Raw genomic sequence first — 14,656 nt, 5'->3', positions numbered from 1 at the left:
AGTATTCTGAACAATTTCAAATTCGAAGAAGTAAAGGAGCAATCAAGTGTATCGAATAAAGTTAGCGTTTTATATACTATCACTTTGAGATAAATTATTGATACCACTGGCTATTACTTGTATCTTTGTTCCATATCAGAAACACAGTTCAAACCATTATTGAGACTATAGACTAAGAATGTTCAATTTCAATTTAACAGAAAGTTATACTGTCATCCAGATGGTGTAACTATGAATAATCTTTTAGGGCATTTCCTTGCCGACAAATTTATTGGGAACTGTCATGAACGAAAGTAAACTTTATTGAAACTATGGTAACGATATCTTTGTTCTATGCCACGATAAATATCATGCAAACGAAAATACATGAGTCTTTTAATTATTTTCTATCTCACTATTAAAATTAACAATGGAACATGAATTGAATAGAATTTATCAATCTACATCAACTTCAATGACGACGAGAAAGCATTGAATAGAGTTGACAGGACAACACTATGGAGGCTTCTTCTACACTACGGCGTGCCTGAGTAGATAGTCGATATCATACGGGATTCATATGATGGATTAAATTGCCAAATCGTCCATGGAGGACAACTCACCGACTCATTCGGAGTAAAGATAGGTGTTAGGCAAGGTTTCTTACTCTCACCCTTTCTCTTTCTCCTGATGATCGATTAGATCATGAAGACGTCAACATCTGGAGGGAAACACGGGTTACAGTGGACGGCTGGGATGCAGCTGGATGATTTAGACTTCGCAGATGATCTGACTCTTCAATCACACACGCAATAATAAATGCAGGATACGACCAGTGTAGCAGCAGCCTCAGCACGAGTAGGTTTCAATATAAACAAAGGAAAAAGCAAGATTCTCCGATACAATACAACATGCACCAATCGAATTTCACTTGACGAGGAAGCGCTGGAGGATGTAAAAACACTTCCAGATATCTGGGCAGCATCATTGATAAATACGGTGGATCTGATGCAGATGTGAGGGCGAGGATCGGCAAAACAACTGCAGCATATTTACGACTGAAAAACATCTGAAACTCAAAACAATTATCAATCAACAACAAGATAAGAATTTTCAATACAAATGTCAAGACAGTTCTACTATATGGGGCGAAGAGGTGAAGAACTACGAAAACCATCATCATCCAGAAGATACAAGTGTTTATTGACAGTTGTCTACACAAGGTACTTCGGATCCGTTGGCCAGACACTATCAGCAACAACCTACTGTGGGAGAGTACAAACCAGATTTCATTCAGCGGAGGAAGAAATCAAGAAGAAGCTCTGGGATTGGATAGGGCACACATTGAGGAAATCACCCAACTGAGTCACAAGACAAGCCCTCACTTGAAATCCTGAAGGTCAAAGGAAAAGGGGAAGACCAAAGAACACATGATGCCGACAAATGGAGACAGACAGGAGAAAAATGAACAAAAATTGGATCGAACTAGAAAGGAATGCTCAAGCCAGAGTGGGATAGAGAATACTGGTCAGCGGCCTATGCTCCATTAGAAGTAACAGGCGTAAGTAATGGAACATGAATAAAATGATACATTCCCCCTTCCTCATTAAGATACTTCCAGAAGAAAGAATGGAAGTTGTTTGTACGTCGTAAAGAAATCCGAAGTGAACAATACCTAAACTTCTACAGCTTTTTTCCTATTGGTTGTGAATGATGAGTAGTAAAAACGCTCCATCAAAGAGCCGGAAAGTTATCTTCACCAGAAAGGCTTGAAGATGAGTATACTATAATATTTTTTTTCTATATAGTTGAGATCATAAGTCAATTGAAGCTAGACCACCATGGAAAGCCTGGAAGCACTGGATGGCCGTTTCGTCCTATTGTGGAAGAATGAAAACTTGATAAGGAAAACATTTAGATTCAATAGTCAAGTAAATGGGATCTAATAATCAATAAAAATCAATCAAAAAATGAAGACATCTCTAAAATCCATATATACTACTGTGAAGTTGATAGTAATATACATAATACTACTTTTAATTAAACAAACAAACTTAGATTAATATCCATCTTATATTACTTTTAAATCCATATATCAATTTGTATGTATATGAAAAGGTGAGTACATTGAGAGAATAGAAAGATAGGTATCTTTTGGTTTTACTAAATATATATCCCAAAAAACCCTACTCATGTGAAGATAAAGTTGTTTACGGAATTCAATAGACGACCACCTGCTAGACACTAGATATAATGTGGATCTAGTGAATAATTTCAATGTTACTAACAAACATTCCAATTTCACAGGTATCAATGCCAAGATTAAACTTGATAGTTTCAAATAAATTGAGTATTGATTAGAAAGTTAGTAATAAATATATTTCTTGTTATATACCATTGAGCAGAAACATTGTATTTCTGATATTTCGTAACTTAATGTAAGCCACTTCTTCAGAGTTAATGAATAGCCGACATTAAATTAACACAAGTTTCTTTTGTTATGTTTAAAATTGTGTTCATTTATTTACTCTGAAAAAGTGGCTTACATAAGGGTTACGAAACATCAGGAATACAACTTTTCTACTCAATAGGATATAATAAATATATATTTATTATTCCAATTCCATGTTATTAAAGTGAAAAAAAGTCATAACAACCTGAGTTCATATTTCAAAAACAGTAATCATTTATTTTCTACTGTATTGATAATCTTTCGAACCCTATTTTCCAAATAAGTATAACCATAATTTTGAAGGCACATCCAAGTACATCCGGCTGACAAGTTCCATATAGAAAGAAACGAGCTTCGTGGATTCTCCAGCTGACCACCATACGTCTCAACTTATAATTTTGTGAGTTGGCTTCATAGATTCACTTTCACTGAATAAGAAACAATGAAATACAATGAGTTCATTGTTTTCTCCAAATAATCTTGGTTTCTTGCATAATACATTATCTGGGATTTTTCGATAAACTCATTGAGAAAACAGCTTTCATTATGATTTTAATCACGAGTCATTTTAAGCTAGATAAGCATTAGAAATCCAAAAACACTGAATGGCCGTTTCGTCATAATATGGGACTCCTCAGAAGCCCACATCCACGATCCCACACGCTGAACTTGAATCCGGGCCTTTCAGTCATGAGTGCGAACGCTAAATCTTTAGACCACTGAGTTAGAGTCCAACACACTAACAAATACAGGTCAAGACAAACAGTTTAGCAGCAACCTGTTAATCAGTAAGCGTCACCATACACACGAGAAAAACGCAACATCCTCAAATTCAACACAGAGAATACCAACACAATATCATTGGATGGAGAAACTCTGGAAGATGTGGAATTTTCCATGTACCAGGACAGCATCATCGATGAACGTGAAGGACTGGCAAACCAAGGTTCGCATTCCTACGGTCGAAGAACATATGGAACTCAAAATAACCGTCTGCCAACCAATATCAAAATCACAATCTTCAATATGAACACTAAGACATTCCGCTGTATGAAGCTGAAACATGGAGAACTACTACAGCCATTATCACAAACATGCAAGTATTTATAAACAATTGTCTACACAAGATACTGAATGCCCGTTAACTTGATACCATCAGTAACAGTCTACTGTGGGAAAAAACAAACAGGCTTCTAGTTGAAGAGGAAATTAGAAAACGACGTTGGGATTGGATAGGACATACATTGTGGAAACCACCAAACTGCATCAAAAGGCAAGCCCAAACTTGGAATGTTGAAGGGAAACGGAAAAGTGGAAGACCAAAGATTAAACCAAGTTGGAATTGTAAGTGGACATGAAGAGAATGAATAGCAAGTGGAAAAACTGGAAATAATTGCAGAGGACAGAGTTGGTTGAAGAATGCTGGTGAGTGGCGTATGCTCCTCGAAGAGGGGTAACACGCGTATGTAAGTAAGTAAGTTCGCAAATTCCCATACTGAAAACAGCTTTAGTATTAAACAAACCAGAAGTAATAGAACTGTCACTCTTAAGATCAGTTATATCCCCCCTTAGTCATTTGCTTTCTTTATTTTATTAACAATCGGCTACAATGTTAATTAATGAAAAAGTTTACCAAATGGCCTATTCACTCTGATAATACTATAGCAACCCTCCTACAATGAATTTTGCTTACGCTTAATTTTTGTAAACCCTTCAATTAATTTATTTAACAGACAGTATTACTTACACAGCAACGATTTTTCTATGTTTTTGGTATTATTACGATCACTAACATGTCTGCATAAATATGTATGCATAAATCTTATTAATTGCTATCGTGAATAGTATTTTCAGTAGATATCGTCATTTGATTTGATTTGTGTGAGGGCTATGATACTGCCCAGGTGCCCAAACCGAATAACGTGGTTTCATTAGGGGGCCACACCAGGAGTCTATGACCTAAAGATCTGATCCACAAGGCAGTGCAGGAGCATCATGAGGAGATGCAGTCCCATGGTAGCCGGTGACCAACGATTGATTCATACGCCATTTGTTCCCTCAGGATACTGGAGCCAGTCCATGTGCACCATTTTTTTGGAATCAGGGTTTTCCAACTCCCCTAGGTGGACTTTCCGTGTCCACCAACCTGGTTAAAGCACTGGACATTCGCTTTTCGACCTCTCAATTTCGTAAACAACACCGCTTCCTTGAGAAGGCAGTAAGTAAGACTTCCCTGGTAGAATAAATATATTCTGGAAATAACTACAGAATTCATACAAGTTTATAGGCATGATCAAATTATTATAGAAATCAGTGTTACATACAAAGAACAGATATATGAGTTTACATTGTTTGAAATGGTAAGGTTAAAGAAAAAAGTCATTTTGGCAGTACAATTTGTCACGTAGATTACAACAATGTAAAGCGACAGTTGAGAATTATTCATTATTCGTAGGGGGACTGAATTATCCTGATGATGTATGATTAGTGTATTCAAGGTTATTTACAGTCGTAATACAAAATAATTGTAGTGATTGATAATCAGAAGAGATCAGAAAGGGTTATTGTTGAGAGACTGGTAGGTCCTAGGTTCGAATCTCGCAAGTGCGGGATCGTGAATGAGCACGGCTGAGGAGTCCCATAATAGGATGAAACAACCGTCTATTGCTTCCAACTTTTCAATGGTGGTCTAGCTTTAATTGACTTATGATTTCAACTATGAAAATCAGAAAAGAGACGAAACATAGCACAGAACAAGCGTAACAAGTACTTCTATAATAAGATTGAGGCGATGCAATTTCTAGGCTCTTTTAGAATCTATTAATTGTCATAGATATTATTTAAATTGGTTTAATTTACCAGGAACAATGTAAGTTTATAATATTCGGAGGAAAATAAGTTTGACGAGCAAACATTTAATGTCTTGATAACAATTCCACAAATGGAATGAAGATATATATATCTAGTAATATGGTCTGGTAAGCGTTTTTTTAGCGAGTTGATTTTCTACGGGATGGGGTCGCTAACCCCATGCCCAACCCTCCTCCTTTACCCGGGCTCGGGACCGGCAGTAACCCCCAGAGGAGCTACAGGCGGATCGGTAAAGCAAGAGCAGCATACTTACAACTGAAGAACATCTGGAGCTCAAAATAATTGTCAACCAACACCAAGGTTAGAATTTTCAATACAAATGTCAAAACAGTTCCACTGTATGGGGCGGAGACGTGGAAAACTACGAAAGCCATCATCCAGAAGATACAAGTGTTTATTAACAGCTGTCTACGCAAGATACTTCGGATCCGATGGCCAGACACTATCAGCAACAAGTTACTGTGGTAGACAACAAACCAGATTCCAATGAAGGAAGAAATCAGGAAGAAGCGCTGGAAGTGGATTGGGCACACTTTGAGGAAGTCACCCAATTGTGTCACAAGGCAAGCCCTCACATGGAATCCTGAAGGTCAAAGGAGAAGAGGAATAGAAAAGAACACATTTCGCCGAGAAATAGAGACAGATATGAGAAGAATGAACAAGAACTGGATAGAACTAGAAAAGATGGCCCAGAACAGAGTGTGTTGGAGAAAGCTGGTCGGCGGCCTATGCTCCATTGGGAGTGACAGGCGTAAGTAAGTAAACAAATTATTCAATATCATATTTTTGATACTGAATAAGATTCTCAGCATAATGTATTTCAAGGAGTTTCCATTTCTTATTTCTTGATTGATATTAACGATAAATATTGAGTGTTAGCCAGTTATATATTATCATTTCAGAAGTCGAAATCTGAATAATATTCATCACTGTGTCTCCGACTGTACATTTTAGTAACTTGTACAGCGAAAGGCCGTAAAGTTTTCACAAACGTACCTAAATAAGGTATGCAATTAATTGACATAATGAAGATACATTCCAACAAACAAGGAGACAGATAACTTGTTGAAATATCTAGATGACAAGAATAGGTACCCCAGATATTCATCTTAGAGATTTATTATATTATTCTGTATGATTTAAATATGAACTTGAAGATTTTTCACCTGGCTCTCCTGTTAAACAGGATTGAGCTGTCCCGTTTGTGTTGTCACGTAAAAGTCTGGATGGTGTTTGGTTCTTTTGAAAACCAATACAAAATTACCTAGGCTCATAAGGGTATATTATATAACTAGAAGATTATTTATGTCTAGTCTTCTTTAAATAAAGTATCGTCATCTTCATCATTATTTGTTTATCATCTTTTTTTTGTTTCTTCATTGACTTCATTGACCTTTTCAATAAGAGAGAGATTGTTTGTTTGTTGGTTGTTGTTATGGTGGTTGTGGTGGTGGTTGTTTGAACGTTATATATACCTAATAGAGAATAGTGAATGTTGTTGTTTTGGCTTCATCTAAATGGTTTATTAGATTATTGTTATCTTGATAGATGTACTTTAAGGGAGAATATGCCTTAATCATTATCAATGGTAGATTGTTATTTACATTATCATCATAGATCATAATAGAAAGGAATCAGTTATCAGTTATACATAAATCTTTACCGTATTCTAATAATGATTAAATGAATTAAATATGAATAGATTCATTACCATATTGATAATTAAGAAAAGAAATAGTATGATAAATTAATTGGAATAAATAGGAAATGTCAATATAGGGATGGGGAGATTATGGAGGTATAGTGAATTTATGAATTGATCAATGTTAGACCATTATTGACTTCAAATATTATGGTACAGTCGAGGGTGGGAGGAGTCAGCTCTCCTTCTTGAAATGCTCTCACATGGCCATGTGCATACAACTACTGTCAGGGAAGTCCTACTCACTACCTTCTCGCAAAGGGGTGTTTATGAAATTGAGAGGACGAAAAGTGAATGTCCAGCGCTTCAACCGGTTTGGTGGACACGGAGAGTCCATCTAGAGGAGTTAGAAAACTCTGATTCCAATTCAATGGTGCACATGAGATCCATAATTTTGAGGGAACAAATGGTGCATGAACCAATTATTGGTCACCGACTACCATGAGACTGTATCGCCTCACGTTGCTCCACTGCCTTGTGGATCAGACCTTTAAATCGAAGGCTCCGTCCGGGTGTAGCCTCCTAAAAAAACCATCTGGTTCGGTTTGGGCACTAGATCAATATCACAGCCCTCACACAAATGAAGTGACTTGTGTGGTGCATATGTATTCGGTGCCCCCCCACCATTGAACTTCAGTTTTCCTAACCAAATTTCTATCACCTTTTCTTCCCTTATAATTATTGTCTAAGTTTCATAAGACTTAAATACCATATGAACCCGTATACTTCCCATTGATTTTTTTTTACTTTTCCTAATACAATAAACTTCGACAGTCGTGTTTGATAAGTTGTCATTATTACCATGAGAACTTTTCATCATAATGGTATCATTTGCTTCCATTACTTATCAGATGTTTTTAGATTCATTGTGTTCAGTAGATAACACAAACAAGAGGTTCCATAATTGTATTTTATGTCATTTTTGTCATTGTATTTCTGGTTACAAGACTACATGTTTAGCAAAGCTTGTTCACCAACTCCTGGAGCATCCTCGTTTTTATATTTAACTGTATTATAGTTCTGATATAAGTAGTATGTAACACCGATCAGAAGTGGAATACCTGTTTGAAGAAGGTTGAGAAGATTGGACTAAAAAAGAAAACAGAAAGGTAAACATGAAGGGATCGAGAATTGCAAAAACCATAAAGGATGTAAAGGACAACTGATGGAGGGTGTGCAAATGAAGTATTTAATGTATGATTTTCACAATTTACAAAGATACTCTGTAATTTCTCACTAAACAATAAATTGGTCTTCTTCACCTGAGTATTCATTCACTACAATGGTTCAATACCTTAAAAACCTTTAATGGCTCTAAATCTGACTCCAATTTGATTGTATGTATGATTGTTATCGAAATATACATGTTGCCAATCCTTGTATATTATGATCGACGTAAACCGAGTAGTTGAACAATGGAATTTATTAAGTCAAATACCAGAATGAATTACGAATACGTGTATTTCATACAACCGTTTATCCAGACAAACGATCATAGAAACAAAGCGAAGAAAAGAAAGCGAAGCGATATGGTACACAATGGAGAAGGCGTGTGAGACACCTCCATTTAATCAAGTGTTAATCTGTATTTGTAGTCGGATAGAAATAATTTACAGACATGTGATGAATAGGATAAGAAGTTTTATATAGTTGAGATCATGAGTCATTTGAAGTTAGACCACCATGGAAAACTTGGAATCACTGGACGGCCGTTTCGTCCTATTGTGGAACTCCTCAACAGTGCGCATCCACGACCCCGCCTCACGGGATTCGAAGAAGTGCACACACATACTCTCATATAAAAACAGTCAAGGTTGATAAGTGAATAATCCAACCAGGTCAAAATGTAGCTTGCGAAGAATTATTAAATTGGCTTATCCTAAAGCTAGAATACGTTATGTGGGCTTAACATGGCAACCAACACTACAAATCTATCTATTCGAGAACTTACTTTCATCATTTTTTTTTATTTAAATAATCATTATTCAACGACACTAATCAATGACACATAACAATCAATAAACAATCATTCTGATGGAGTTTTGTTCTCTAAGCTGGATGGTTTCGTCCAACTCAAGGAACAACACTCCATCCAAGTCATTCACGTCAGCTACAAATCTTCTCCACCATCTCAATATATATATTTTATTCCTTTATTATAACAATTTTAGATCACAAGTACATACCTTAATTATTATTATTATCAATATATCACATAGGTATCTTGGAGACTCATGTGACTAGGTAGAAACAAGGATAGTCATGTCAACTAAGAATGATGTTTATTTTCTTGTTTTTTGAAAATTCCTGTTGGTAACTTGGAAAAATGTGAAAAGTTTTTTTTTCTTTAAGAAAAGAATATGACAGAAAATAATTAAAGATAGTCACAAGAAAATAAAGAAATGTAGAGAGAATGTCATTTCAAGTAATAAACAGTATAAAGATGTTTTATAAGCAAAGATGGATAGTGGCTAGCAGTGGAATCAAGGAAACGTGTTTCGTCCTATTTGGGACTCATCAACTGGATGTATCTGCATCTCAGAGTTGATGTTCACTCTAGGACTCGAATCCAGTACCTTTCGCTTCAAACGCCATAGCATTATCCACTTAGCTACTGAGTCCTAATGGCCACTTACCTGTGCAATGGAGTGAAATTTAAATTAAGGTAACATCGAGGTAATCTGTACAGTATGCTCATATGTCAATAAGAGACTGATCAATTGCACTCCTAAACATCAATGGAAGATTCAACCAAACAATAGGAAGCGAATTTCGCTCCTTGATATGGTTGTTTGGACCTGAAATTTTTATCAATAAATTTAATCATTGAGCAGTTACTGAGAAGTATCTGTTGGAGTTACCTTGAACTACATAAATCAGCTTTGATATTTACTTACAACCAAATTTTTGAAGTAAAAACAATGGTTTCAATACAAAATTTTCACTTTTTGAACGATTACCGGGAATATTAGTGTAGTGAACAAGAACACAAGTGGAGACGATCGAATGTATTTCAGCACAACAATACAGAACATCTGAATAAAATCTGATAACCATACAGTAAACAGTTAATTTGCAAACTATCAATCATTTGTCTCATTCTTGAACATTCCTTTTGCAAATATCGGTCCATCTACTTAGATTTCATTGTTCATGCATTTTCATACCGATTGCGTTCCGTTTCGGTTCATTCCTTATCAATCTTCTACTGAAATACATCTAATGCCTGACCATCGTTATATACTACTTACGTCGATATAAGTAACCCACACCATACTAGTAATTCAGTAGCCAAAAATTCATAATAGTAACATCGGACAATCGAAAAAAATAATAAGTAATTTCATACTATATAGTTGAAATCATGATTCCATTGAAGCTAGACCACCATGCAAAACCTGGAAGCACTGGACAGCTGTTTCGTTCTGTTGTGGAACTCCTCAGCAGTGTGCATCCACGATCCCGACTCGCCAGATTCGAATCCACGACCTATCGGTTTCGGGCGTGAGGGCTTAACCACTAGACCATCGAGCCGGCATCCAACAGTATTAATGTCTAACTTCAATCAATCCACGAAATTGAGCAACCGTTCACCATTTTCTTCAATGAGTTACTATCTCACGACTGACCTGGTTGAACTCCACTAGTCACTGCTTCTCACTAAAACTCCAGAAAATACCTCATGAAGCCAGTCACTAGTGAGCATATGATTATTATTTCTAAATTACTAAAATCTCCACAAAACCCCTTTCTAATAATTTCATTTTATTGATGATAAAATCTCTAATCATAAATTTCACCTTTGGTAAGACTTAAAAAGCAATTAACTAAAGTGATTTCATTACATTAAAAAGGTTGATTCTTAAGCCTGATAACAAAATATCTGTTTTTTTGTTTTCATTGATCTGTATACAAACTATTCATTTCATTTTTATCATTTCTTAAGTAATAGAAACAGTTTGGCTTTAGATTAGAAGGGGTTTTGAGAAGATTTCAGTATTTTCATAGTTGAAATCATGAGTCAATTGAAGCTAGACGACCACAGAAAACCTGGAAGCACTGGACGACCGTTTCGTCCTGTTGTGCGACTCCTCAGCAGTGAGCATCCACGATCCCGCGCTCGCGAGACTCGAACCCAGAACCTACCAGTTTTGTGCCAGAGCACTTAACCGATGGAACACTGAGCCGGCCGGCATCCAACGGTGTTAATGTTTAACTTCAACCAATCCACAATGTTTGAGCAACCGTTTGGCTTAAGTCATACTACTATATAAATTTATAGATGATATGTAGTCTTGAGAACTCTGTCTATAGTCCTTATATGGTCACTGCCGATCTTAAGCCCGAGAAAAAGAGAAAGGTTGGGCATGGAGCCAACAACCTCTACTCCGTAGGAAACAACCTTGCCGAATAGTATTCTAACCAGAAAAAAGTTTACATTACTTAGACTCTACCTCGAAAGTTGAAGGATCTTCATTCGAAAGAGTTGTGATTACTTATGATGAAAACCGAGATTCTTTGGAAGTCACGAGAGCGATGCCCATCCTAACAACCAGAATAACAATTTTTATAAGTATATGGAATGTTCGGACAATGTGGGTGACAAGGATGGCTAATCAAAATAGCCACGAAAATGAGCAGATACAACTTGACGGTTCTCGAGATCAGAGAAAACCATTGGACTGAAGTTGGACAGCAAAGGTTGTCTTCGGGAAAGATGCTGTTGTACTCTGATCATGAAGAAAAAAATACTTCGCACACGCAAAGGTTTTCACATATATTGCCCGAAAACGTACGAAAAACACTTGTAGGATGAGAATCTCATGGATCCGACATCATAAACCAATCTTCAGAGCAAGGAAGGAGTGGATCACATTGAATGTTATTCAATGTTATGCACCCACCAATAATAGCAACGACAACGATAAAGATCAGTTTTATGGGAGGCTACAATTAATCATGACAAAGTGCTCAGGAAAGAACCTGACCATTCTGATGGGAGACCTGAACTCCAAAGTCGGAATTAACAAAACCGGGTATGAAGATATCATGGGTCAATATGGACTAGGAGAAAGGAACGAGAATGGCGAAAGACTTGCAAATTTGTGTTCATTCAACAAAATTTAGCATAAATGCACTAACAAGACTATATAGGTCTCGTTGAACAATACTATACAAAACCGAATCAATTATATGGTAGTGAACAACAAGTAGAAAGATCAAATTACTTTTTAACGGAACACTACAGACTGTGCTCACTAAATTTGAAAACCATACATTAGAAACTTTATTTGCATATCTTCCTCCAGTTTTTCTTTTCATGCTTCATATTTCTTCTAAAACTTTAGTTATTACATCTGCTCTCTGTTTCCCTTCCTGTTCTCTTAAAATCAATTTTGTCAATCTTCTGTTGGAATCACACTACTATAAGTGCTAGAAAAGGTTTTCAACAGAATGTTGTCGAACCGGACAAAAGAATGAGTACACGCCCAACTTCGAGATCAACAGACCGGATTCCATAAGGATCGGTCGTGCACAGATCAAACCACGACGCTATGGATCATTGTTGAGCAACCAATTGAATGGAATTCGTTACTATACATCAACTTTCTTGATTATGAGAAAGTATTTGGCATTGTGGAAAAGAGAACATTATGGAAACTTCTTCGACCCTATGGTGTACCTAAGAAGACCGTCAACATCATCCGGAATTCATACGACGGACTACAGTACAAAGTCATGCATGGAGGATAGCTGACAGATGTATTCCAAGTAATGGCCAGTGTCAGACAAGGCTGTCTACTCTTCTTCTTCCTCGTTCTTCTGGTGGTTGACTGGATTATCAAGACCTCCATATCTGAGGGGAAGCACAAAGTACAATTGGCAGTTTGTACGCGGCTAGACGATTCAGACTTCGTAGATGACCTAGCTTCTCTATCCCATATGCATTAACAAATTCAGTTGAGGACATTCAGTGTAGCAGCAGACTTTACAACAATGAGCCTCAATATACACAAGGGAAAACCAAAATCCACAAATGCAACACAGCTAGCACCAACCAGATTATACTTGATGGTGTAGCTCTGGGAGAGCTGAAAGTTTCACATACTTGGACAGCACCATTTATAACCAAGGCGGATCTGATGTAGATGTATTTACAGATGTGTATAGATTTGTGTATGTACAGATTTTCAGAGAAAGGACAGAATTTTTATCATTGGAGATCATATGGAACTCGAAGTAACTGTCAGTCAGCATCAAATTCACAATTTTTAATACAAACATCAAGGCAGATCTACCGTATGGAGCTTAAATTTGGTGAATTACAACAACTATCATCACAAAGGTACAGGTATTTATAAATAGTTATCTACTCAAAATATTCCAGATCCATTGTTGGCCGGATATCATCAGCAACAACCAACTGTGTGATAGAACGAACCAGCTTCCAACTGAAGAGGAAACAAATACTTTATTTTTACAACATAATCCAACTTAAAATGAATAATATTCACATTTGAACAATCTATATTTAATGAATGTGAAATTATCACTTTGGATGAATTCTATCATGGCTAATAGTCTTAATCTATTTAAATCCATAATTTACCATTATAGATCATTTTACATAAATTACATCAGTTTAACATGCGTTTAACAGTAATAACTACAATTTACGTTAATTGTAAATTACTAACACCCATAATTAAACAAATTCATTTGGAATAAACATATTTAACTTTTTAAAAAACACCGACAGTAGTTTATTCAAATGGATCAGATTTTATCTTTAAGTCAATTTACCATTTACTTGATTGTATCTAACGAAAATCAGTAGTAAATTAATATTTTTTTTATTTTATTTTTAAAAAACCTTTTAAAAATATGTTCACTATCCTTTTTCATGATTGTATTTTATTGTCCTCTTCGAAAAGCCTTAAAATGGCTGAGGATGGGGAGAGTCAAATCTCCCTCTCAAAATACTCTCACATAGCCATGCGTATACAACCACTTCCAGGAAAGTCGTACTCATTACTCATTCTCGTAGCATAACTGTTGTTTACGAAATTGAGAAGACTAAAGAAAAAATATCCTACGCTTTAACTGCGTTGGTTGGCACAGAGGGTTCACCTAGAGGTGTCAGAAAACGCTGATTCTAAACCAGTAGTGCACATAGGTTTTAGCATCTTGAAGAAACAAATGGCGTATGAATCTATTGTTAGTAACCGGCTACCATGGGACTACATCTCTTCACGTTACTCCACTGCCTTGTGAATCAGATCTTTAGCTCGAAGGCTCCAGGTGTAACCCCCTAATAAAACCGATTGCTTCAGTCTAAACAATCGGTTAGTATCACATCCCTTACTCAAATCGAATGATTTATGTGTAGCATACCTATTTGGTGTCACCTTGTATCAATATTTATATGTTCAAATAAGTAAATATAGTATCTTATTGTATTATACAGTCTAATATAATACTTTAAAGAACGGATAGTAGAAAAAAGATATTCGAATGTCTCGTTTAGCAGTAATTAATTCAGATTATCAGAAAGAGTTTTGTGGATATTTCAGTATTTTAATATTTGAAATGATGAGTCAATTGAAGCTAGACCACCAAGGAAAACCTGAAAGTACTGGACGGCCATTTCG

General features: G+C 36.1%; 1 protein-coding gene across 1 annotated transcript in view; it reads left to right on the top strand.

The window, feature by feature from the left end:
- Window positions 1-231: 231 nt before the first annotated feature.
- The window catches only part of Smp_000910 (similar to cancer susceptibility candidate 1), a gene marked incomplete at both ends in the record, with an annotated part of 59,399 nt that continues 44,974 nt past the window's right edge, over window positions 232-14,656 (top strand). Inside the window, one exon of the mRNA XM_018795206.1 lies at window positions 232-293. Coding sequence (XP_018649542.1) covers window positions 232-293 — 62 coding nt within the window. The remainder of the gene's footprint in view (window positions 294-14,656) is intronic.

This window comes from Schistosoma mansoni, chromosome 1 (genome assembly GCF_000237925.1).
Source record: "Schistosoma mansoni strain Puerto Rico chromosome 1, complete genome".
NCBI lineage: Eukaryota > Metazoa > Platyhelminthes > Trematoda > Strigeidida > Schistosomatidae > Schistosoma > Schistosoma mansoni.
The sequence above is the reverse complement of the archived record's forward strand: the minus strand, read 5'-3'. Positions and strand labels throughout refer to the sequence as shown.